The 26654-nt window shown below is 46.3% G+C and overlaps 1 protein-coding gene across 1 annotated transcript in view; it reads right to left on the bottom strand.

Moving 5' to 3' along the window:
* aplp2 (amyloid beta (A4) precursor-like protein 2) overlaps positions 1 to 26654 on the bottom strand; it is a gene marked incomplete at its 5' end in the record, with an annotated part of 68955 nt that overhangs the window by 10854 nt on the left and 31447 nt on the right. The window contains 2 exons of the mRNA XM_038986637.1: positions 16590 to 16763; positions 24285 to 24384. Of these exons, the coding sequence (XP_038842565.1) occupies positions 16590 to 16763; positions 24285 to 24384 (274 nt within the window). The remainder of the gene's footprint in view (positions 1 to 16589; positions 16764 to 24284; positions 24385 to 26654) is intronic.

The following is a 26654-nucleotide window of genomic DNA, read 5'->3' as shown; positions in this document are numbered from 1 at the left end:
TGTGTCATCATAGTGGTCTCTGATTGGTGGTCATCATTTGGTGTGTCACCATAGTGGTCTCTGATTGGTGGTCAGACTCACTCAGGTGGAACAAACTTAAACTTGCGCCTTTATTCAACGCTGATTTGAATGTCATTGAGAAAACAGAGAAGTGTCAAAGATTTTTTTCCCGCAAACATCCTGAATTTAAAAGTAATCCTCTCAGTAATCAGCTAGTTTTTCAAAAGTATCTGTAATCTGAGTACAATAGTTTTGCTGGTAACGTAACGGATAATATATACAGTGGGGAGAACAAGTATTTGATAACCTGCAAAATCGGCAGTGTTTCCTACTTACAAAGCATGTAGAGGTCTGTAATTTTTATCATAGGTACACTTCAACTGTGAGAGACGGAATCTAAAACAAAAATGCAGAAAATCACATTGTATGATTTTTAAGTAATTAATTTGCATTTTATTGCATGACATAAGTATTTGATACATCAGAAAAGCAGAACTTCATATTTGGTACAGAAACCTTTGTTTGCAATTACAGAGATCATACGTTTCCTGTAGTTCTTGACCAGGTTTGCACACACTGCAGCAGGGATTTTGGCCCACTCCTCCATACAGACCTTCTCCAGATCCTTCAGGTTTCGGGGCTGTCGCTGGGCAATACGGACTTTCAGCTCCCTCCAAAGATTTTCTATTGGGTTCAGGTCTGGAGACTGGCTAGGCCACTCCAGGACCTTGAGATGCTTCTTACGGAGCCACTCCTTAGTTGCCCTGGCTGTGTGTTTCGGGTCGTTGTCATGCTGGAAGACCTAGCCACGACCCATCTTCAATGCTCTTACTGAGGGAAGGAGGTTGTTGGCCAAGATCTCGCGATACATGGCCCCATCCATCCTCCCCTCAATACGGTGCAGTCGTCCTGTCCCCTTTGCAGAAAAGCATCCCCAAAGAATGTTTCCACCTCCATGCTTCACGGTTGGGATGGTGTTCTTGGGGTTGTACTCATCCTTCTTCTTCCTCCAAACACGGCGAGTGGAGTTTAGACCAAAAAGCTCTATTTTTGTCTCATCAGACCACATGACCTTCTCCCATTCCTCCTCTGGATCATCCAGATGGTCATTGGCAAACTTCAGATGGGCCTGGACATGCGCTGGCTTGAGCAGGGGGATCCATGACTGCGTAGTGTGTTACTAATGGTTTTCTTTGAGACTGCGGTTCCAGCTCTCTTCAGGTCATTGACCAGGTCCTGCCGTGTAGTTCTGGGCTGATCCCTCACCTTCCTCATGATCATTGATGCCCCACGAGGTGAGACCTTGCATGGAGCCCCAGACCGAGGTTGATTGACCGTCATCTTGAACTTCTTCCATTTTCTAATAATTGAACAGGAGGGCTTCTTAAAGAAAAACTAACAGGTCTGTGAGAGCCGGAATTCTTACTGGTTGGTAGGTGATCAAATACTTATGTCATGCAATAAAATGCAAATTAATTACTTAAAAATCATACAATGTGATTTTCTGGATATTTGTTTTAGATTCCGTCTCTCACAGTTGAAGTGTACCTATGATAAAAATTACAGACCTCTACATGCTTTGTAAGTAGGAAAACCTGTAAAGTAGGAAAACCTGTAAAATCGGCAGTGTGTCCAATACTTGTTCTCCCCACTGTATATTTGTTTGTAATCTGTTACTCCCTAACCCTGTTGATGGTTGACCGCTGCAGAGCTGATGTCAGAGCTGATGTCAGAGCTGATGTCAGAGCTGATGTCAGAGCAGACACTGTCAGTATCTGTTAGTGTACGTGCCATCACAGAGTGTCACAGGAGCACTAGGCTAATAGGTTCATCTGTTGACTAGCCAGCGGTTGGTTCGACAAGACAACAACAAAACACAAACAATGAAAATGCAGACAGACACAGCTACAGTTCACTGCACAGGTGTGTTGCCATCACAACACAGCAGAAGCTATTGTACCAGGAGAAGACCCTGGCTTTTATCTAGAATATTAACAGAGAAGACCCTGGCTTTTATCTAGAATATTAACAGAGAAGGCCCTGGCTTTTATCTAGATTACTAACAGAGAAGGCCCTGGCTTTTATCTAGAATATTAACAGAAAAGGCCCTGGCTTTTATCTAGAATATTAACAGAAAAGGCCCTGGCTTTTATCTAGAATATTAACAGAAAAGGCCCTGGCTTTTATCTAGAATATTAACAGAAAAGGCCCTGGCTTTTATCTAGAATATTAACAGAAAAGGCCCTGGCTTTTATCTAGAATATTAACAGAAAAGGCCCTGGCTTTTATCTAGAATATTAACAGAAAAGGCCCTGGCTTTTATCTAGAATATTAACAGAGAAGGCCCTGGCTTTTATCTAGAATATTAACAGAGAAGACCCTGGCTTTTATCTAGAATATTAACAGAAAAGGCCCTGGCTTTTATCTAGAATATTAACAGAGAAGACCCTGGCTTTTATCTAGAATATTAACAGAGAAGTCCCTGGCTTTTATCTGGAATATTAACAGAGAAGTCCCTGGCTTTTATCTAGAATATTAACAGAGAAGGCCCTGGCTTTTATCTGGAATATTAACAGAGAAGGCCCTGGCTTTTATCTGGAATATTAACAGAGAAGACCCTGGCTTTTATCTGGAATATTAACAGAGAAGGCCCTGGCTTTTATCTGGAATATTAACAGAGAAGGCCCTGGCTTTTATCTGGAATATTAACAGAGAAGGCCCTGGCTTTTATCTGGAATATTAACAGAGAAGGCCCTGGCTTTTATCTGGAATATTAACAGAGAAGACCCTGGCTTTTATCTGGAATATTAACAGAGAAGACCCTGGCTTTTATCTGGAATATTAACAGAGAAGGCCCTGGCTTTTATCTGGAATATTAACAGAGAAGGCCCTGGCTTTTATCTGGAATATTAACAGAGAAGGCCCTGGCTTTTATCTGGAATATTAACAGAGAAGGCCCTGGCTTTTATCTAGAATATTAACAGAGAAGACCCTGGCTTTTATCTAGAATATTAACAGAGAAGACCCTGGCTTTTATCTAGAATATTAACAGAGGTCATATAGGGCCAGTCTCAAATGGCAGCACTAATTCCCTATACAGTGAACCCTATGGGCCCTGTAGTAGTGTACTATATTGGGGGTAATTTAGAGTGCAAACAAGGTTCTGTGATTGACCGTACACAGTCCAGCTAGAGCACCATGTTAAACCCAAATCAGACATAAGTCCCCCTCTCATTCCGTCTGACAGTAGAGAAAATGGGCCACTTTGCGCCTGCCTGTGGATCAGTGGAACCCTCCGCTCCAGACGGAGCTGCTCATAGCAGAGCGCCAGGGAAGGAGAGAGGGGTCGGAGGGAACAGACCGGAGACTGGGTGAAACAATTAGGAAAATGACTTTGATAAATGGACTGAGGATGTGATGACGACTTGGGAGAGAGGAGAAGTGGAGAAAAATGGTTTCTCTAGTCTCTTTACACAGAGCGAGAGACCGATCGAGACGGAGCGATAGGGAGAGCGAGACCGGGAGCGACAGAGCCAGAGAGACAGAGACAGAGCGCCAGAGACAGAGGGACAGAGACAGAGCGGCAGAGCGCGACAGAGACAGACAGAGAGCTCCAGACATAGAAATAACATTGTATAGGACGGTCTCTAGTGTCCCTATAGTCTCTAGTGTCCCTATAGATGCCCTACTCACTATGTTTATTATTATTGAACCTTTAATTAAACTAGGAAAGTCAGTTAAGAACAAATTCTTAATTACAATTACGGCCTAACCCGGACGACGCTGGGCCAATTGTGCGCCGCCCTACGGGACCCCCAATCACGGCCGGATGTACAGCCGGGATTTGAACCAGGGACTGTAGTGACGCCTCTTGCACTGAGATCCAGTGTCTTAGACCGCTGTGCCACTCGGGAACCCAAATGTAGTGCCCTACTTTTGATACCCTACTAGGGCCCTACTTTTGATACCCTACTAGGGCCCTACTTTTGATACCCTACTAGGGCCCTACTTTTGATACCCTACTAGGGCCCTCCTTTTGATACCCTACTAGGGCCCTCCTTTTGATACCCTACTAGGGCCCTCCTTTTGATACCCTACTAGGGCCCTCCTTTGATACCCTACTAGGGCCCTCCTTTGATACCCTACTAGGGCCCTCCTTTGATACCCTACTAGGGCCCTCCTTTGATACCCTACTAGGGCCCTCCTTTGATACCCTACTAGGGCCCTCCTTTGATACCCTACTAGGGCCCTCCTTTGATACCCTACTAGGGCCCTCCTTTGATACCCTACTAGGGCCCTCCTTTGATACCCTACTAGGGCCCTCCTTTGATACCCTACTAGGGCCCTACTTTGATACCCTACTAGGGCCCTACTTTGATACCCTACTAGGACCCTACTTTGATACCCTACTAGGGCCCTCCTTTGATACCCTATTAGGGCCCTCCTTTGATACCCTATTAGGGCCCTCCTTTGATACCCTATTAGTGCCCTACTTTGATACCCTATTAGTGCCCTACTTTGATACCCTATTAGGGCCCTACTTTGATACCCTACTTTGATACCCTACTAGTGACCTACTTTGATACCCTATTAGGGCCCTACTTTGATACCCTACTTTGATACCCTACTAGGGCCCTACTTTGATACCCTACTTTGATACCCTACTAGGGCCCTACTTTGATGCCCTACTTTGATACCCTACTAGGGCCCTCCTTTTGATACCCTACTAGGGCCCTCCTTTTGATACCCTACTAGGGCCCTCCTTTTGATACCCTACTAGGGCCCTCCTTTTGATACCCTACTAGGGCCCTCCTTTTGATACCCTACTAGGGCCCTCCTTTTGATACCCTACTAGGGCCCTCCTTTTGATACCCTACTAGGGTCCTACTTTGATACCCTACTAGGGCCCTCCTTTTGATACCCTACTAGGGCCCTCCTTTTGATACCCTACTAGGGCCCTCCTTTTGATACCCTACTAGGGCCCTCCTTTTGATACCCTACTAGGGCCCTCCTTTTGATACCCTACTAGGGCCCTCCTTTTGATACCCTACTAGGGCCCTCCTTTTGATACCCTACTAGGGCCCTCCTTTTGATACCCTACTAGGGCCCTCCTTTTGATACCCTACTAGGGCCCTCCTTTTGATACCCTACTAGGGCCCTCCTTTTGATACCCTACTAGGGCCCTCCTTTTGATACCCTACTAGGGCCCTCCTTTTGATACCCTACTAGGGCCCTCCTTTTGATACCCTACTAGGGCCCTCCTTTTGATACCCTACTAGGGCCCTCCTTTTGATACCCTACTAGGGCCCTCCTTTTGATACCCTACTAGGGCCCTCCTTTTGATACCCTACTAGGGCCCTCCTTTTGATACCCTACTAGGGCCCTCCTTTTGATACCCTACTAGGGCCCTCCTTTTGATACCCTACTAGGGCCCTCCTTTTGATACCCTACTAGGGCCCTCCTTTTGATACCCTACTAGGGCCCTCCTTTTGATACCCTACTAGGGCCCTCCTTTTGATACCCTACTAGGGTCCTACTTTGATACCCTACTAGGGCCCTACTTTGATACCCTATTGGGGCCCTACTTTGATACCCTACTTTGATACCCTACTAGGGCCCTACTTTGATACCCTATTAGGGCCCTACTTTGATGCCCTACTTTGATACCCTATTAGGGCCCTACTTTGATACCCTACTTTGATACCCTACTAGGGCCCTACTTTGATGCCCTACTTTGATACCCTATTAGTGCCCTCCTTTGATACCCTATTAGTGCCCTCCTTTGATACCCTATTAGGGCCCTCCTTTGATACCCTATTAGGGCCCTACTTTGATACCCTATTAGGGCCCTACTTTGATACCCTATTAGGGCCCTACTTTGATACCCTATTAGGGCCCTACTTTGATACCCTATTAGGGCCCTACTTTGATACCCTACTTTGATACCCTATTAGGGCCCTACTTTGATACCCTATTAGGGCCCTACTTTGATACCCTATTAGGGCCCTACTTTGATACCCTATTAGGGCCCTACTTTGATACCCTATTAGGGCCCTACTTTGATACCCTATTAGGGCCCTACTTTGATACCCTACTTTGATACCCTATTAGGGCCCTACTTTGATACCCTATTAGGGCCCTACTTTGATACCCTATTAGGGCCCTACTTTGATACCCTATTAGGGCCCTACTTTGATACCCTACTTTGATACCCTATTAGGGCCCTACTTTGATACCCTATTAGGGCCCTACTTTGATACCCTATTGGGGCCCTACTTTGATACCCTATTGGGGCCCTACTTTGATACCCTATTGGGGCCCTACTTTGATACCCTATTGGGGCCCTACTTTGATACCCTATTAGGGCCCTACTTTGATACCCTATTGGGGCCCTACTTTGATACCCTATTGGGGCCCTACTTTGATACCCTATTGGGGCCCTACTTTGATACCCTATTAGGGCCCTACTTTGATACCCTACTTTGATACCCTATTAGGGACCTACTTTGATACCCTATTAGGGCCCTACTTTGAAGCCCTACTTTGATACCCTATTAGGGACCTACTTTGATACCCTATTAGGGCCCTACTTTGAAGCCCTACTTTGATACCCTATTAGGGCCCTACTTTGATACCCTATTAGGGCCCTACTTTGATACCCTATTAGGGCCCTACTTTGATACCCTATTGGGGCCCTACTTTGATACCCTATTGGGGCCCTACTTTGATGCCCTACTTTGATACCCTATTAGTGCCCTCCTTTGATACCCTATTAGCGCCCTACTTTGATACCCTACTTTGATACCCTATTAGGGCTCTACTTTGATACCCTATTAGGGCCCTACTTTGATACCCTACTTTGATACCCTACTAGGGCCCTACTTTGATACCCTATTAGGGCCCTACTTTGATACCCTATTAGGGCCCTACTTTGATACCCTACTAGGGCCCTACTTTGATACCCTACTTTGATACCCTATTAGTGCCCTACTTTGATACCCTACTTTGATACCCTACTTTGATACCCTATTAGGGCCCTACTTTGATACCCTACTAGGGCCCTACTTTGATACCCTACTAGGGCCCTACTTTGATACCCTACTAGGGCCCTACTTTGATACCCTACTAGGGCCCTACTTTGATACCCTACTAGGGCCCTACTTTGATACCCTACTAGGGCCCTACTTTGATACCCTACTAGGGCCCTACTTTGATACCCTACTAGGGCCCTACTTTGATACCCTACTAGGGCCCTACTTTGATACCCTACTAGGGCCCTACTTTGATACCCTACTAGGGCCCTACTTTGATACCCTACTAGGGCCCTACTTTGATGCCCTACTTTGATACCCTATTAGTGCCCTACTTTGATACCCTATTAGGGCCCTACTTTGATGCCCTACTTTGATACCCTATTAGTGCCCTACTTTGATACCCCATTAGTGCCCTACTTTGATACCCTATTAGGGCCCTACTTTGATGCCCTATTAGTGCCCTACTTTGATACCCTATTAGGGCCCTACTTTGATACCCTATTAGGGCCCTACTTTGATGCCCTCCTTTGATACCCTATTAGTGCCATACTTTGATACCCTATTAGTGCCCTACTTTGATACCCTATTAGTGCCCTACTTTGATACCCTATTAGGGCCCTACTTTGATACCCTACTTTGATACCCTATTAGTGCCCTACTTTGATACCCTATTAGGGCCCTACTTTGATACCCTACTTTGATACCCTATTAGGGCCCTACTTTGATACCCTATTAGGGCCCTACTTTGATACCCTATTAGGGCCCTACTTTGATACCCTATTAGGGCCCTACTTTGATACCCTATTAGTGCCCTACTTTTGACCAGACTGTTATTTGACACGTGATTCCCCCACCCCCCTTGTGGGTAATCATAACAGTTGAATGGATAATTAATAGAGAGGGGACTGAAATAGAATAGGAGAAACAGAAAATAGTGATGGTTTCGATGGAGGGAAGAAAGAAAGAGGAGAGGGGGAGATGGAGGGAAGAAAGAAAGAGGAGAGGGGGAGATGGAGGGAAGAAAGAAAGAGGAGAGGGAGAGATGGAGGGAAGAAAGAAAGAGGAGAGGGAGAGATGGAGGGAAGAAAGAAAGAGGAGAGGGAGAGATGGAGGGAAGAAAGAAAGAGGAGAGGGGGAGATGGAGGGAAGAAAGAAAGAGGAGAGGGGGAGATGGAGGGAAGAAAGAAAGAGGAGAGGGGGAGATGGAGGGAAGAAAGAAAGAGGAGAGGGGGAGATGGAGGGAAGAAAGAAAGAGGAGAGGGGGAGATGGAGGGAAGAAAGAAAGAGGAGAGGGGGAGATGGAGGGAAGAAAAAAAGAGGAGAGGGGGAGATGGAGGGAAGAAATAAAGAGGAGAGGGGGAGATGGAGGGAAGAAATAAAGAGGAGAGGGAGAGATGGAGGGAAGAAAGAAAGAGGAGAGGGGGAGATGGAGGGAAGAAAGAAAGAGGAGAGGGGGAGATGGAGGGAAGAAAGAAAGAGGAGAGGGGGAGATGGAGGGAAGAAAGAAAGAGGAGAGGGGGAGATGGAGGGAAGAAAGAAAGAGGAGAGGGGGAGATGGAGGGAAGAAAGAAAGAGGAGAGGGGGAGATGGAGGGAAGAAAGAAAGAGGAGAGGGGGAGATGGAGGGAAGAAAGAAAGAGGAGAGGGGGAGATGGAGGGAAGAAAGAAAGAGGAGAGGGGGAGATGGAGGGAAGAAAGAGGAGAGGGGGAGATGGAGGGAAGAAAGAGGAGAGGGGGAGATGGAGGGAAGAAAGAGGAGAGGGGGAGATGGAGGGAAGAAAGAGGAGAGGGAGAGATGAGGGAAGAAAGAGGAGAGGGGGAGATGGAGGGAAGAAAGAGGAGAGGGGGAGATGAGGGAAGAAAGAGGAGAGGGAGAGATGAGGGAAGAAAGAGGAGAGGGGGAGATGGAGGGAAGAAAGAGGAGAGGGGGAGATGGAGGGAAGAAAGAAAGAAAGAGGAGAGGGGGAGATGGAGGGAAGAAAGAAAGAGGAGGGGGAGATGGAGGGAAGAAAGAGGAGAAGGGGAGATGGAGGGAAGAAAGAGGAGAGGGGGAGATGGAGGGAAGAAAGAGGAGAGGGGGAGATGGAGGGAAGAAAGAGGAGAGGGGGAGATGGAGGGAAGAAAGAGGAGAGGGGGAGATGGAGGGAAGAAAGAGGAGAGGGGGAGATGGAGGGAAGAAAGAGGAGAGGGAGAGATGGAGGGAAGAAAGAGGAGAGGGAGAGATGGAGGGAAGAAAGAGGAGAGGGGGAGATGGAGGGAAGAAAGAGGAGAGGGGGAGATGGAGGGAAGAAAGAGGAGAGGGGGAGATGGAGGGAAGAAAGAGGAGAGGGAGAGATGGAGAAAATAAGAGGGAGAGGGAGAGACACCAACCTTTCTTGAAGGCACGTGGGGAGTCTGATAGATCGCCTAGGCAACAGGAATGAGCAACAGAAAAAGGGAAAGAAACGGAAAGAGAAAAGAGAAACCCAGGTGAGAAGAGAAAAGGCAGGATTATCAAGCAGTGTTCAACGATGGAGCAGGAGTCCTGCAGGGAAGCTTACCCCAAGTTAATCTCAGAGAGAGCGAGAGACAGCGAGAGAGAGAGAGCGCTCGACAGAGAGAGAAAGAGAGAGAGAGAAAGAGAGAGTGAGAGAGAGAGAGAGAGAAAGAAGAGAGCCCGAGAGAGAGAGTGAGAGAGAGAGAGAGACAGAGAGACAGAAAGACAGAGAGAGAGATTTAAAAAGAGGACAACAAAATAAAATAAAAAACAAATTGTTTCGTTTTTTAAATTCTAAACTATTGGCAAAAATCAAATGAGGTATTACATTTTTTTCTAATAGGGTTTTCGAGCGTCTGAATCTGGTGGGTAAATGCTGCCAGTAGATGGCGATGTTTCAAATAGAAAGATCATTAGCTAACAGGGCAGAAATCTGAGGACGAGGGCAGAAATCTGAGGACGAGGGCAGAAATCTGAGGACGAGGGCAGAAATCTGAGGACGAGGGCAGAAATCTGAGGACGAGGGCAGAAATCTGAGGACGAGGGCAGAAATCTGAGGACGAGGGCAGAAATCTGAGGACGAGGGCAGAAATCTGAGGACGAGGGCAGAAATCTGAGGACGAGGGCAGAGCGTGACTGGGCCAAGCTAGAACATCTTGTGAAGTTCCTGGAGCCGTTCGCAATCTACACCGACCAACTTCAAACGTTCAGCCGGTTGCTGCCTGCTGTGTTGCCGTGTCTTCTCAACCGTGGAGGCAACTAGGGTTGCAAAACGTTTGGTACAGGTTCTCCTGAAGTCACTGTGTGAGGGCTTCACATTCACACTGACTCCTCTGGCAGCTTCAACCCCTGTAGCAGCTTGCTTGATAGACCCGAGTGTGTCTCTGCCACTTCGCTCAACAGACATGGAGACACTGATAAGGGAAGCAGAGTCTTTTGTACGTCAGCAAATCAGAGAGTACAGCCGTGGAGCTGCAGGAACCCCAGGAAGACGCCGGCACCATGAATCCAACAAGCCTCTCAACCAGTGCTTCCTCACATTAAAGACTGTGTTCTAAGATCACTGTCCAGGCGAAGGGTCAACCCTGCCCAGTGTGAGCTGTGGAAATACCTTGAAGAGGTCAAGGGGCATGTTTACAGAGTCACCTCTCCAGTTCTGACAGGCAAGGATGGCTGTTTATCCAAACCTGAGGCACTGGATCTGGTTTCTACCACTGCATCCTAGGCATTGGTGGAGAGAATATTATCTGTCTGTGGACGACTGTCATCAGGCTTGAGAAACCCGAACGACCACCTCTCTGGAACGCAGTCTTGAAGATAAACCAGACTTGTTTGGTTGAATAGACACAAAACAAAGACACACAAAGCTGGCTGTGAAGGGATAGATTTGTGAATAAATGTTATATTGTTTTATTTTATTATTTTTCTAACCCTATTTGATGTTAGTCAGATATACATGTTTAATATTACATAAACAAGTTTTTTAAAAATGGGCCAGATAAATGTAAAGGTGCTTGAATTGTCTTACATCTTAATTATAAAGTGATTGGTGTAAACACGGGCCAGAGTTTCCTTCCACCATATTTCTTGCACCAGTCTAGGCGCTTATCTTTTAAATCCAATGCTTGTTTCTCTTCTTCACATTAGGATTCATTTATCATTTAAACCTAACCAACATTATGATTCATTTAAAACCTAACCAACATTAGGATTCATTTATCATTTAAACCCTAACCAACATTAGGATTCATTTATCATTTAAAACCTAACCAACATTCCTGGCCATGGAGTCCTCTAGTGGCCAGAAGTCTTTGTTAGCATTGGCAGCGCCATTGAGGACTTCCACCATTTTGATTTAGTCAACTGGCCGGAACTTTAAAACTTCACTTGCTGATCCCACCTGATGACCCGGTTGGAGTCGTGACAACCGGGTCATCAAGAACATGAACTAGTTCCAAGACAGAGATGGCCTCAACGGTACTGCACATGCTTACAGACGACATCATGACGATACAGAGATGTCTATCCAAGTCTATGGTCCTGGCTGGCCTCAACGGTACTGCACATGCTCACAGAGGACATCATGATGATACAGAGATGTCTATCCAAGTCTATGGTCCTGGCTGGCCTCAACGGTACTGCACATGCTTACAGACGACATCATGACGATACAGAGATGTCTATCCAAGTCTATGGTCCTGGCTGGCCTCAACGGTACTGCACATGCTTACAGACGACATCATGACGATACAGAGATGTCTATCCAAGTCTATGGTCCTGGCTGGCCTCAACGGTACTGCACATGCTTACAGACGACATCATGACGATACAGAGATGTCTATCCAAGTCTATGGTCCTGGCCCGTCAATTTATGAATTACTACATCCCCCCCCAAAATAAATGACAAGCTCCTAGACTCCCACGCATAGGCTACTTTCTGTCACTGACACTAAATAATATAAAATCTAAATAATCATTTATATCAAACTGAAACCAAATAAAAACGAGTAAATCAAGTCTGCCAACTAACAAACTAAACAGATTTAAAAACGGATAGAAATAAAAACTAATATTAAATCACAAAACTATGATAACCTTGAAATCCCCCCCGAGGCATGTCGTTCCATGTTCATCTGTGATTTAGTTCTAACTTGTATTTTTCCCTACCTGGCAACGCCCACCTGGCAACAATCACTACCTGGCTGGCAACAATCACTACCTGGCTGGCAACAATCACTACCTGGCTGGCAACAATCACTACCTGGCTGGCAACAATCACTACCTACCTGGCAACAATCACTACCTGGCTGGCAACAATCACTACCTGGCTGGCAACAATCACTACCTACCTGGCAACAATCACTACCTGGCTGGCAACAATCACTACCTGGCTGGCAACAATCACTACCTGGCTGGCAACAATCACTACCTACCTGGCAACAATCACTACCTACCTGGCAACAATCACTACCTACCTGGCAACAATCACTACCTGGCTTTAGTTTCTGATTGAAGGTTTTAAATATTTAGTTTGTTAGCAGCGTGTGACAGTAACGGGAGAGACAGAGAATAAAGGGAGCAATAACGAGGGCGGTGCTGCAGCAGGAGTACTGACGAGGAGATAACGAGGGCGGTGCTGCAGCAGGAGTACTGACGAGGAGATAACGAGGGCGGTGCTGCAGCAGGAGTACTGACGAGGAGATAACGAGGGCGGTGCTGCAGCAGGAGTACTGACGAGGAGATAACGAGGGCGGTGCTGCAGCAGGAGTACTGACGAGGAGATAACGAGGGCGGTGCTGCAGCAGGAGTACTGACGAGGAGATAACGAGGGCGGTGCTGCAGCAGGAGTACTGACGAGGAGATAACGAGGGCGGTGCTGCAGCAGGAGTACTGACGAGGAGATAACGAGGGCGGTGCTGCAGCAGGTGTACTGACGAGGAGATAACGAGGGCGGTGCTGCAGCAGGTGTACTGACGAGGAGATAACGAGGGCGGTGCTGCAGCAGGAGTACTGACGAGGAGATAACGAGGGCGGTGCTGCAGCAGGAGTACTGACGAGGAGATAACGAGGGCGGTGCTGCAGCAGGAGTACTGACGAGGAGATAACGAGGGCGGTGCTGCAGCAGGAGTACTGACGAGGAGATAACGAGGGCGGTGCTGCAGCAGTAGTACTGACGAGGAGATAACGAGGGTGGTGCTGCAGCAGGAGTACTGACGAGGAGATAACGAGGGCGGTGCTGCAGCAGGACTACTGACGAGGAGAGGCTGGTGGTCATGTTCTAAATGTTTTGTTCCAGCTCTAGCTGCAGCAGTATTAATGTTTTGTTCCAGCTCTAGCTGCAGCAGTATTAATGTTTTGTTCCAGCTCTAGCTGCAGCAGTATTAATGTTTTGTTCCAGCTCTAGCTGCAGCAGTATTAATGCTTTGTTCCAGCTCTAGCTGCAGCAGTATTAATGCTTTGTTCCAGCTCTAGCTGCAGCAGAGCCGGAGGACTTGTGAGTTTCTCTGAACTTCAATGGCATTATGTTGAAGGCTGGGAGCCATGCTGGCCCAGATATGAGCCACAACCACCACACGCCTCCACATCTAGCACAACACTCTCCTCTGATCATCCCTCCTCTCCTCCAGTCACACAGAGGACATTAGTGTCCCTCTAACTGTGGAACAGCTCAGTGTTCCAGTGCATCAAGGTTCTATGCTGTTGTTGTGTCTTCTATACTTAGGGAACACTGATAACAGGCTTTATCTGTCTACAATACTGCCCAGTACTAGGACTAGGACCAGGCTTTATCTGTCTACAATACTGCCCAGTACTAGGACTAGGACCAGGCTTTATCTGTCTACAATACTGCCCAGTACTAGGACTAGGACCAGGCTTTATCTGTCTACAATACTGCCCAGTACTAGGACCAGGCTTTATCTGTCTACAATACTGCCCAGTACTAGGACCAGGCTTTATCTCTCTACAATACTGCCCAGTACTAGGACTAGGACCAGGCTTTATCTGTCCACAATACTGCCCAGTACTAGGACCAGGCTTTATCTGTCTACAATACTGCCCAGTACTAGGACTAGGACCAGGCTTTATCTGTCTACAATACTGCCCAGTACTAGGACCAGGCTTTATCTGTCTACAATACTGCCCAGTACTAGGACCAGGACCAGGCTTTATCTGTCTACAATACTGCCCAGTACTAGGACCAGGCTTTATCTGTCTACAATACTGCCCAGTACTAGGACTAGGACCAGGCTTTATCTGTCCACAATACTGCCCAGTACTAGGACCAGGCTTTATCTGTCTACAATACTGCCCAGTACTAGGACTAGGACCAGGCTTTATCTGTCCACAATACTGCCCAGTACTAGGACTAGGACCAGGCTTTATCTGTCTACAATACTGCCCAGTACTAGGACCAGGCTTTATCTGTCTATAATACTGCCCAGTACTAGGACCAGGCTTTATCTGTCTACAATACTGCCCAGTACCAGGACCAGGCTTTATCTGTCTACAATACTGCCCAGTACTAGGACTAGGACCAGGCTTTATCTGTCTACAATACTGCCCAGTACTAGGACTAGGACCAGGCTTTATCTGTCCAATATACTGCCCAGTACTAGGACTAGGACCAGGCTTTATCTGTCCACAATACTGCCCCGTACTAGGACCAGGCTTTATCTGTCTACAATACTGCCCAGTACTAGGACTAGGACCAGGCTTTATCTGTCTACAATACTGCCCAGTACTAGGACCAGGCTTTATCTGTCCACAATACTTCCCAGTACTAGGACTAGGACCAGGCTTTATCTGTCTACAATACTGCCCAGTACTAGGACTAGGACCAGGCTTTATCTGTCTACAATACTGCCCAGTACTAGGACTAGGACCAGGCTTTATCTGTCTACAATACTGCCCAGTACTAGGACCAGGCTTTATCTGTCCACAATACTGCCCAGTACTAGGACCAGGACCAGGCTTTAGCTGTCTACAATACTGCCCAGTACTAGGACCAGGCTTTATCTGTCCACAATACTGCCCAGTACTAGGACCAGGCTTTATCTGTCTACAATACTGCCCAGTACTAGGACCAGGCTTTATCTGTCTACAATACTGCCCAGTACTAGGACCAGGCTTTATCTGTCTACAATACTGCCCAGTACTAGGACCAGGACCAGGCTTTAGCTGTCTACAATACTGCCCAGTACTAGGACCAGGCTTTATCTGTCTACAATACTGCCCAGTACTAGGACCAGGACCAGGCTTTATCTGTCTACAATACTGCCCAGTACTAGGACTAGGCTTTATCTGTCCACAATACTGCCCAGTACTAGGACCAGGCTTTATCTGTCTACAATACTGCCCAGTACTAGGACCAGGCTTTATCTGTCTACAATACTGCCCAGTACCAGGACCAGGCTTTATCTGTCTACAATACTGCCCAGTACTAGGACCAGGACCAGGCTTTATCTGTCTACAATACTGCCCAGTGCTAGGACCAGGACCAGGCTTTATCTGTCCACAATACTGCCCAGTACTAGGACCAGGCTTTATCTGTCTACAATACTGCCCAGTACTAGGACCAGGCTTTATCTGTCTACAATACTGCCCAGTACTAGGACCAGGACCAGGCTTTATCTGTCTACAATACTGCCCAGTACTAGGACCAGGCTTTATCTGTCCACAATACTGCCCCGTACTAGGACCAGGCTTTATCTGCCTACAATACTGCCCAGTACTAGGACTAGGACCAGGCTTTAGCTGTCTACAATACTGCCCAGTACTAGGACCAGGCTTTATCTGTCTACAATACTGCCCAGTACTAGGACTAGGACCAGGCTTTATTTGTCTACAATACTGCCCAGTACTAGGACCAGGCTTTATCTGTCTACAATACTGCCCAGGACCAGGACCAGGCTTTAGCTGTCTACAATACTGCCCAGTACTAGGACTAGGACCAGGCTTTAGCTGTCTACAATACTGCCCAATACTAGGACTAGGACCAGGCTTTAGCTGTCTACAATACTGCCCAATACTAGGACTAGGACCAGGCTTTAGCTGTCTACAATACTGCCCAGTACTAGGACCAGGCTTTATCTGTCTACAATACTGCCCAGTACTAGGACCAGGCTTCATCTGTCCACAATACTGCCCAGTACTAGGACTAGGACCAGGCTTTAGCTGTCTACAATACTGCCCAGTACTAGGACTAGGACCAGGCTTTATCTGTCTACAATACTGCCCAGTACTAGGACTAGGACCAGGCTTTAGCTGTCTACAATACTGCCCAATACTAGGACTAGGACCAGGCTTTCTGTCCACAATACTGCCCAGTACTAGGACTAGGACCAGGCTTTAGCTGTCTACAATACTGCCCAGTACTAGGACTGCACTTCCATTCTCAACGATTCTCCCTAAAGTGTGCACTCGTTCACTACCCCTCATGGACCTATGTAGTGTAACCTTGGTTACCTTGGTTAGAGTGAGTTCACAGTTCTACCCGGATTTCTGAGGGCGGAGTGGGCAAGTGCACACTTGGTTGAGAGGGGTATAGGGTATGAAATAGGGTTTTAGTCTGGGTCTCACCCTCTGGTTCAGGTCGCGACCCCAGGGAGGTGACCTGGAAGGGGCGGTAGGGTTTCCCCTCGGAGACAGGAAGCTCCACACTCTCCTCTGATGACACGGTAACGTCCGGCTGAGACTCTGAGATGGACGACAGGAACTGGTCCATGTCTGCCCTCTGCTCCTGAAGCAACTCATCTAGAGGACAGGAGGAGAAGTGAGGAGAGGAGGAGGAGAGGAAAGGAGGAGAAGAAAGGAGGAGGAGGAGAGATCATGGAATCGTTTTATTTGTCACTTTGTAAAGAACAGGTGTAGATGAACAGTGAATTGCTTACTTACGGGCCCTTCCCAACAATTTATAAAATAATATTATAGAAAAATGAATAACACTAGAAATAAGTCCACAATGATTAACGATAACTTTTAAACATGGGGTACCAGTACAGAGGTGATGTGCAGGGGCATGAGGTAGTTGAGGTAGATATGTACATATAGGTAGGGATAAAGTTACTGTTTATTATCTATCCTGTTGCCTAGTAGTTAGGGTATGTGAGGAGGGTATGTGAGGAGTCAAAATAGTTAGTGCAAAAAGGGTCAATGCAGATAGTTAAATAGTTAGACGGGGACAGTTAATGACTTTGTTGGCTGGAGTCGTTGACAATCTTTAGGGCCTTCCTCTGACACCGCCTGGTATAGAGGTTCTGGATGGCAGGCTACCCTCTGTAGCGCCTTTGTGGTCGTATGCCGAGCAGCTGCCATACCAAGCGGTGATGCAGCCAGTCAAGATGCTCTCGATGGTGCAGAATTGATTGAGGATCTGTAAAACTAGAACATGTATCCTCCTCCTGACGGGTAAGAGGCGTTGCTGTGTTGGTGTGTGTGTGTGTGTGGACCATATTAATTCCTTAGTGATGTGGACCCCCGAGGAACTTGATGATCTCGACCCGCTCTACTGCAGTCTTGTTGATGTGGATGGGGGCGTGTGCGGCCTTCATTTTCCTGTAGATCAGCTCCTTTTGCCGACATTGAGGGAGAGGTTGTTGTCCTGGCACTACACTGTCAGGTCTCTGACCTCCTCCCTATAGGCCGTCTCATCGTCATCGGTGATCAGGCTTACCGCCGTTGCGTCGTCAGCAAACTTAATGATGGTTTTGGCCTCGCAGTCGTGGATGAACAGGGAGTACATAAGGGGACTAAGTGCACACTTCCGAGGGGCCCTCGTCTTGAGGGTCAGCGTGGCGAATGTGCTCTTGCCTACCCTCACCACCTGGGGACGGCCCGTCAGGAAGTCCAGGATCCAGTTGCAGAGGGAGGTGTTTAGTCCCAGGGTCCTTAGCTTAGTGATGAGCTTTGAGGTCACTATGGTGTTGAACGCTGAGCTGTAGTCAATGAATAACATTCTCACATAGGTGTTCCTTTTGTCCAGGTGGGAAAGGGCAGTGTGGAGTGCAATAGAGATTGTGTAATCTGTAGATTTGTTGGGGCGGTATTTGACCTTTATTTCAACAGGGAATCCCATTGAGACCAAGGTCTTTTTTACAAGGGAGCCCTGCGTTTTACAAGCAACAGATAAAATACAAAAAAAAAAAAAAAACTAAAATACAAAATCATAGATAATACCCTAAACTGCCTGAACGTCCCTTTTCAACAAGATCTGCAGATTGTTCCAGCAGTGGGGCGCATCAACACTAAAACCCAATTCGGTGGAAACCCGAGGAACCTCAAGAGTTAACCAACACCGCAAATGTCTTTATACTTCAACTACAAAGTGAGGTTGTGCAGTAGAGCTTTGTAAACAAAGAGGGCGAGTAATGATGTGACTTTAAATGAGGACAAGCCAACCTTTTGATACGTATGTAAATTGTAGTGGATCCAGGGTGTCTGGGGATGATGGTGTAAATTGTAGTGGATCCAGGGTGTCTGGGGATGATGGTGTAAATTGTAGTGGATCCAGGGTGTCTGGGGATGATGGTGTAAAATGTAGTGGATCCAGGGTGTCTGGGGATGATGGTGTAAATTGTAGTGGATCCAGGGTGTCTGGGGATGATGGTGTAAATTGTAGTGGATCCAGGGTGTCTGGGGATGATGGTGTAAATTGTAGTGGATCCAGGGTGTCTGGGGATGATGGTGTAAATTGTAGTGGATCCAGGGTGTCTGGGGATGATGGTGTAAATTGTAGTGGATCCAGGGTGTCTGGGGATGATGGTGTAAATTGTAGTGGATCCAGGGTGTCTGGTGTTGTTGTTGTGAGCCATGACCAACCTTTCAAAGAATTTCATGGGTACAAATGTGAGTTTTATGGGGCGGTAGTCATTTAGACAGGTTAACTTAGTGTTCTTGGGCACAAGGACTATGGTGGTCTGCTTGAAACATGTAGATATTACAGACTGGGTCAGGGAGAGGTTGAAAATGTCTGTGAAGACACTGCTGGTCAAAGCATTCTGGTAATCCAAAGAATTGGCGAGGGCACTAGAACAGTCTGCAGCACCTGGCCTCACCCTACTAGAATGTGAAGTCAAATGTCTCCCGTTTGCTGATGATCTGGTGCTTCTGTCCCCAACCAAGGAGGTCCTACAGCAGCACCTAGATCTTCTGCACAGATTCTGCCAGACCTGGGCCCTGACAGACCTGGGCCCTGACAGACCTGGGCCCTGACAGACCTGGGCCCTGACAGACCTGGGCCCTGACAGTAAATCTCAGTAAGACAAAAATAATGGTGTTCCAGAAAAGGTCCAGTCGCCAGGACCACAAATACAAATTCCATCTAGACACCGTTGCCCTAGAGTACACAAAAAACTATACATACCTCGGCCTAAACATCAGAGCCACAGGTAACTTCCACAAAGCTGTGAACGATCTGAGAGACAAGACAAGAAGGGCATTCTATGCCATCAAAAGGAACATAAAATTCAACATACCAATTAGGATCTGGCTAAAAATACTTGAATCAGTTATAGAACCCATTGCCCTTTATGGTTGTGAGGTCTGGGGTCCGCTCACCAACCAAGAATTATTAAAATGGGACAAACACCAAATTGAGACTCTGCATTCAGAATTCTGAATAATATCCTCTGTGTACAACATAGAACACCAAATACTGCATGCAGAGCAGAATTAGGCTGATACCCACTAATTATCAAAATCCAGAAAAGAGACGTTAAATTCTACAACCACCTAAAAGGAAGAGATTCCCAAACCTTCCATAACAAAGCCATCACCTACAGAGAGATGAACCTGGAGAAGAGTCCCCTAAGCAAGCTGGTCCTGGGGCTCCGTTCACAAACACAAACAGACCCCACAGAGCCCCAGGACAGATACACAGTTAGACCCAACCAAATCATGAGAAAACTAAAATATAATTATTTCCAATGTGTTAAGTAATTAACAAAAAAACAGAGCAAACTAGAATGCTATTTGGCCCTAAACAGAGAGTACACAGTGGCAGAATACCTGACCACTGTGACTGACCCAAACTTAAGGAAAGCTTTGACTATGTACAGACTCAGTGAGCATAGCCTTGCTATTGAGAAAGGCCGCCGTAGGCAGACCTGGCTCTCAAGAGAAGACAGGCTATGTGCACACTGCCCACAAAATGAGGTGGAAACTGAGCTGCACTTCCTAACCTCCTGCCCAATGTATGACCATATTAGAGACACATATTTCCCTCAGAATACACAGATCCACAAAGAACCCCATTCTGATAAACTCCCATATCTACTGGGTGAAATACCAGTGTGCATCACAGCAGCAATATTTGTGACCTGTTGTCACAAGAAAAGGGCAACCGGTGAAGAACAACCACCATTGTAAATACAACCTATATTTATCTTCCTATTTGCACATCATTACAACACTGTATATAGACACAATATGACATATTTTATGACATAATATGACACATTTGTAATGTCTTTATTGTTTTGAAACTTCTGTATGTGTAATGTTTACTGTTAATTTGTATTGTTTATTTCACTTTTGTTTATTATCTACCTCACTTGCTTTGGCAATGTTAACATATGTTTCCCATACCAATAAAGCCCTTAAATTGAATTGATAGAGAGATATACAGAGCTAGAGATACAGAGGGAGAGATACAGAGATAGAGGGAGAGATACAGAGATAGAGGGAGAGAGATACAGAGGGAGAAAGACAGAGGGAGAGATACAGAGACACAGAGATAGAGGGAGAGAAAGAGAGCTAAAGATAGAGGGAGAGAGAGAGACAGAGATAGAGATACAGAGATAGAGGGAGATAGAGGGAGAGATACAGAGATAGAGAGCTAGAGATACAGAGATAGAGAGCTAGAGATACAGAGATAGAGAGCTAGAGATACAGAGATACAGAGATAGAGAGCTAGAGATGGAGGGAGAGATACAGAGATGGAGAGCTAGAGATAGAGGGAGAGATACAGAGATGGAGAGCTAGAGATACAGAGATAGAGGGAGAGATAGAGGGAGAGATACAGAGATAGAGGGAGAGATACAGAGATAGAGAGCTAGAGATAGAGAGCTAGAGATACAGAGATACAGAGATAGAGAGCTAGAGATAGAGGGAGAGATACAGAGATAGAGAGCTAGAGATACAGAGATAGAGGGAGAGATACAGAGATAGAGAGCTAGAGATAGAGGGAGAGAGACAGAGAGAAAGAGATCGAGAAACAGCACTGTACTGTGACCCAGTTCTGTCAAAGCACCCCACTTTAATCTACAGTAGATGCACACATACACACACACACACACACACACACACACACACACACACACACACACACACACACACACACACACACACACACACACACACACACCTCTTTTATAAACCTAAATCAAACACTACAAACATCTAGAGATGCAGCAGGAAGACACTTCAGATCCCCAACCTCCCTGCTCCTCTCATTTCATTTCCTCTCATCTTGTATCACGTTTTGAGTTCACCATCCTACGTGAGTCAAACGGAACACAGCCCAAATTTTGCAGAGTTATGCGGGCTTAGTTTAGTTTCCCAAGCTGAGACACACCGAGAAGCATAAATAATATACTGTTCTGTATTTATGCTATGGAGCTCCATTACCTCCTCAGCCAGCCACAGACAGAGAGAGGAATTTCCTAATATATTTGACCAGGTCCCTGGATGCCATTTGGGCCAGGATTTTATTGTGATTTGATGTTCAAAACATATCGCTCACCAGGCTCTTTTTTGTTATTTCTACAGTCTCCTGCCCCAATGAGGAGGAATATAAAACGCATGGCGAGCCTTCATCACTAAGGAGGTTTCCTCCGGAAGTTATGTGCAGACTGTCATCCTGAGTGGGCGGAGAGACTCCGTGTGCAGACTCCGCCCACTCAGGATGACAGAGACCGCCATAACGAGTCAACGGCTACAGAGTAGTCGCAGTCAGACGGCAGGGATGGCAAAGCGCCGGTGAGAACGCCTTGAATGAAGAGTGAACTGTGCCGCCTGCCTTCGGGAGGGTCTTCTCCATCTCCTGCCGTTGACCACATCATCCTGTTCAAGCCATGTGGTTCAGTCTTGACTGTTGGGAGGCTAGAAACAACTAAATGTTTCAAATCTTGTCAAAAATCGTAGCACAGACTTATTACACTGTCATATAGCTGTTTTATGTGATTCTTGTCCCTTTTATGTGATTCTTGTCCCTTTTATGTGATTCTTGTCCCTTTTATGTGATTCTTGTCCCTTTTATGTGATTCTTGTCCCTTTTATGTGATTCTTGTCCCTTTTATGTGATTCTTGTCCCTTTTATGTGATTCTTGTCCCTTTTATGTGATTCTTGTCCCTTTTATGTGATTCTTGTCCCTTTTATTTGATTCTTGTCCCTTTTATTTGATTCTTGTCCCCGTTTTCATGTGCTTCGAGATGATTTCTGTAATGAAAAGCGCTACAGAAGAAGTAGAATAAATTATTATTAAGAGAGAGGCATGAGAACGTTTCTATCCATCCTGGAAATAAAAGTACTGTAACGACCCTGGGTTTATAAGCGTGGATATCGACTCTGCCGACAGAGCGTGCTTTTGCGGCACAGTCGATAGCGCGCTGGACTTCGGGCTACAAGGTCGAGGGTTCGAGACCTGCTCCCTGCCTGTTTCATTACAGTGCTGTCATCTACTGTATCACGAGCGTAGCGAGAGCATGCTAAAGATGATGCTAACCCACTCTACAGCTAACAGAGCTTGTAGCATTAGCATTATTCACTGGATACAGATGTTGTTATTTGATAGCGTAGCGAGAGCATGCTAAAGATGATGCTAACCCACTCTACAGCTAACAGAGCTTGTAGCATTAGCATTATTCACTGGATACAGATGTTGTTATTTGATAGCGTAGCGAGAGCATGCTAAAGATGATGCTAACCCACTCTACAGCTAACAAAGCTTGTAGCATTAGCATTATTCACTGGATACAGATGTTGTTATTTGATAGCGTAGCGAGAGCATGCTAAAGATGATGCTAACCCACTCTACAGCTAAAAGAGCTTGTAGCATTAGCATTATTCACTGGATACAGATGTTGTTATTTGATAGTGTAGCGAGAGCATGCTAAAGATGATGCTAACCCACTCTACAGCTAACAGAGCTGTATTCATGAAAAACCTCATCTCTAAATACCTAAAAAGGCTAGTTTGTAGCATTAGCATTATTCACTGGATACAGTTGTTCTTATTTGATATTCACACTACAGGATCACTTACTTTGAGTAACACTCCAAAAACCATTCGAACAGCGGTAAACTCTTATCAACTGGACAGCAACTTCCAATATTATATAGGAGGACATATTAGCAAGTGAAAACTACAGTCAGGTCAATACGGGACAACATTATTCTGAGATGGATTTAAAAAGACGTGTTCCTGGAAGTTGGGTGACTAGTAAGTGTTTTTTAAAGTCCCTCTTTGGGCTGGATGTGTCAGTGTGTTCTGACCCCACCCCTCCCCCAACAGCTGTTTTAAATACTTACTTGCCAAAGTACTGAGGCATGTAAGTATGTTTTAAAGTCCCTCTTTGGGCTGGATGTGTCAATGTGTAGTTCATACATGCATCATCTATGAGCAGAATTACTGTTTTTAACTAAATTAGCCACGAATTCCCTGGTTTGAAAGTGACTTTTCTGGAAGCTGTGCAGTAGAATTTTCCATACATTTCCGTCCAGGTTGGCCAGCCCTTTCCGTCCACGCTGGCCAGCTCTTTCCGTCCACGCTGGCCAGCCCCCTAGCCATTTGAGAGACAGCTGCACACGCACAGAGTATTCAAAACATTAGGAACACATTCCTAATATGGAGTTGCCGCACTTTTGCTCTCAGAAAAGCCTAAACTCGCCGAGGCATGGACTAATGCTGCTCTCCGCTGCTGCCGCCGCCGCTACCGCTACTGCCGCCGCCGCCACCGCTACTGCCGCCGCCGCCACCTCTACTGCCGCCGCCGCCACCTCTACTGCCGCCGCCGCCACCTCTACTGCCGCCGCCGCCACCTCTACTGCCGCCGCCGCCACCTCTACTGCCGCCGCCGCCACCTCTACTGCCGCCGCCGCCACCTCTACTGCCGCCGCCGCCACCTCTACTGCCGCCGCCGCCACCTCTACTGCCGCTGCTACCGCTCCTACTCCTCCAGCTTTGGCAGTTCAGTCCCTTACTACTCACTAATCTCATCCTGGATCTCCTCATCCGGTGTGTGTGTGTGTGTGTGTGTGTGCGAGCGCAGCACTCACCAATCTCATCCTGGATCTCCTCAGCGACGTAGGGAACCTTGTAGAGCAGAGACAGACTCTGGTTCATCCTCTCCTCGATCACACGTAGGTGGGTCATCACCTGAGATAGGACACACACAGTTGTGGCTTCGTGACAATGATCACACAAACTGACAGTCACACCTCCGACACCATCAAAACACCAGCTGAGTGTTGCCTATTGTAGGATAACGCTTGATCTGATTTAGTAATGTCCCACAGCTAACGGATGACAATAATGTGCCTTTACAACATGCTCCGAAACACAGACACGTAAACCTTCCAGTTGATGTTTGACAAAGCCTAGTTCTACAATTACATAGATATTTCTCTCCACCAGTGAGTCTTGAATTGAATTGAGTCTGCCCTTCTGAGCTCAAGAGACAGACAGGGACAGCGAGAGAGAGGGGGAGAGAGACCGTCGACTCTCGATGGGCTGTCAGCAGGACAATCAACTCTCGATGGGCTATCAGCAGGACAATAGACGCTTGCTGAGTTTAGGGACTTTAAATGTATTAATGGATGTTTGTGAGGCATGTCACTTCCCCCATCTCTTTGCATAGCCCACCACATGCACTGTTCTCTAACCACATCTGGATGGATCCATAACAAATTACTACGGGAAAAAATATCACTGAATGACAGAAATATCGGGAAAAAGTAGGGTAATGCAATTGAAGGCAACAAGTTGTTGCTTACTGAAACTCCCAAAGTCATCCAAGTGTTAGAATCGGATTTGAAGTAATAACCGCGTGTGGTCAACTATTTCAGCACCGTTTCACGCTGCTCTGAGACAAGCATGGGGACTGGTCTTGATAAATCAATCAGATTTTTATTTTCACTGAATCTCCGTTTGGGTATTGGTTAGACTACAATTAGGGTGTGGAAATGTTAGGATTATTTTGCTCTTCACTTGCAGTCACTTAGAAGCCTAGGCCTACTCCTGACCGGTCACGTTGTACAGCGCCATCTTTTCCCAACGGAAACCCTGAGGCCTACATAGGCTACAGTAAAATGGATTTCTGTTTTTAGTAGTAGAGAAACACCATAATATTCATCAATTGAATTAAGCTACATTTCGAACAGAAACAGCACAACAAATACAATAATAATTTAAAAACGAATTATAATCAATCCCATATAGTCTGTTCTAACAAAAGAGGTTTTAAAGTCTCTAGTACAGCCAATATTAAAAACAGTAAAATTGTGAAGTCAATCGCTTTAGCCGACATGTTGACAAATTTATTCTGTATTTAAAGAGACGGATGACTTGTATTCTGTGTGATGACAAATGACTGATGGATATCCTGTATATTGTAGTAGGCCTTTATGCCAGTAATTAACTCTAAAACAGCTACTGTAAACAGGGCTCTTACGTCTACAGATCCATGTCATTTCAATAACTTGATTTCAATTTTAAAAAATTTAAAAATTACATCCACCTGTCCCTGACTTTTCTTAAATAAATACATGTATTTTCCACTCTTGCAGAAGGCCTACATTGAGAGATAAATATCATGAAAGGCTAATACTTTGAACATTTCATCCTCAAAGCACCATGATGGTCTGCTGCACTATATGTATAATAACTGTAGAATAGCCAGGACCCAACCAGTAGCCTGCCGCCCAGTAGCCTGCCGCCCAGTAGCCTGCCGCCCAGTAGCCTGCCGCCCAGTAGCCTGCCGCCCAGTAGCCTGCCGCCCAGTAGCCTACCGTCCAGTAGCCTACCGCCCAGTAGCCTACCGCCCAGTAGCCTACCGCCCAGTAGCCTACCGCCCAGTAGCCTACCGCCCAGTAGCCAGTCTAATAAATACATTTAATACAAACAATCACAAAGAAATACGTTCATATTTTGTTTAGGAAGGTCATAAAAAAAGCATGATACTAAGACATTTATTTAAAAAGAACAGAATAGCATGTTTTCAGATTTACCTGTGCTATATTAGCAGAGGCTATGGCTGTGCCGTGTCAATGAAATGAAATTGTTAATTTAGCAGACGTCACATATATATATAATATATTATTATATTCCCCACTCCTTTACAATAGAAACAGGATCGAATATAACAGAATACAGCAGAAAGGATATTTGCCCCCCGATGGGTACTGATATTTGCCCCCCAGATGGGTACTGATATTTGCCCCCAGATGGGCACTGATATTTGCCCCCAGATGGGCACTGATATTTGCCCCCCAGATGGGTACTGATATTTGCCCCCAGATGGGCACTGATATTTGCCCCCAGATGGGTACTGATATTTGCCCCCCAGATGGGCACTGATATTTGCCCCCCAGATGGGCACTGATATTTGCCCCCCAGATGGGCACTGATATTTGCCCCCAGATGGGCAC

This window comes from Salvelinus namaycush, unplaced genomic scaffold, assembly GCF_016432855.1.
Source record: "Salvelinus namaycush isolate Seneca unplaced genomic scaffold, SaNama_1.0 Scaffold533, whole genome shotgun sequence".
NCBI lineage: Eukaryota > Metazoa > Chordata > Actinopteri > Salmoniformes > Salmonidae > Salvelinus > Salvelinus namaycush.
The sequence above is the reverse complement of the archived record's forward strand: the minus strand, read 5'-3'. Positions and strand labels throughout refer to the sequence as shown.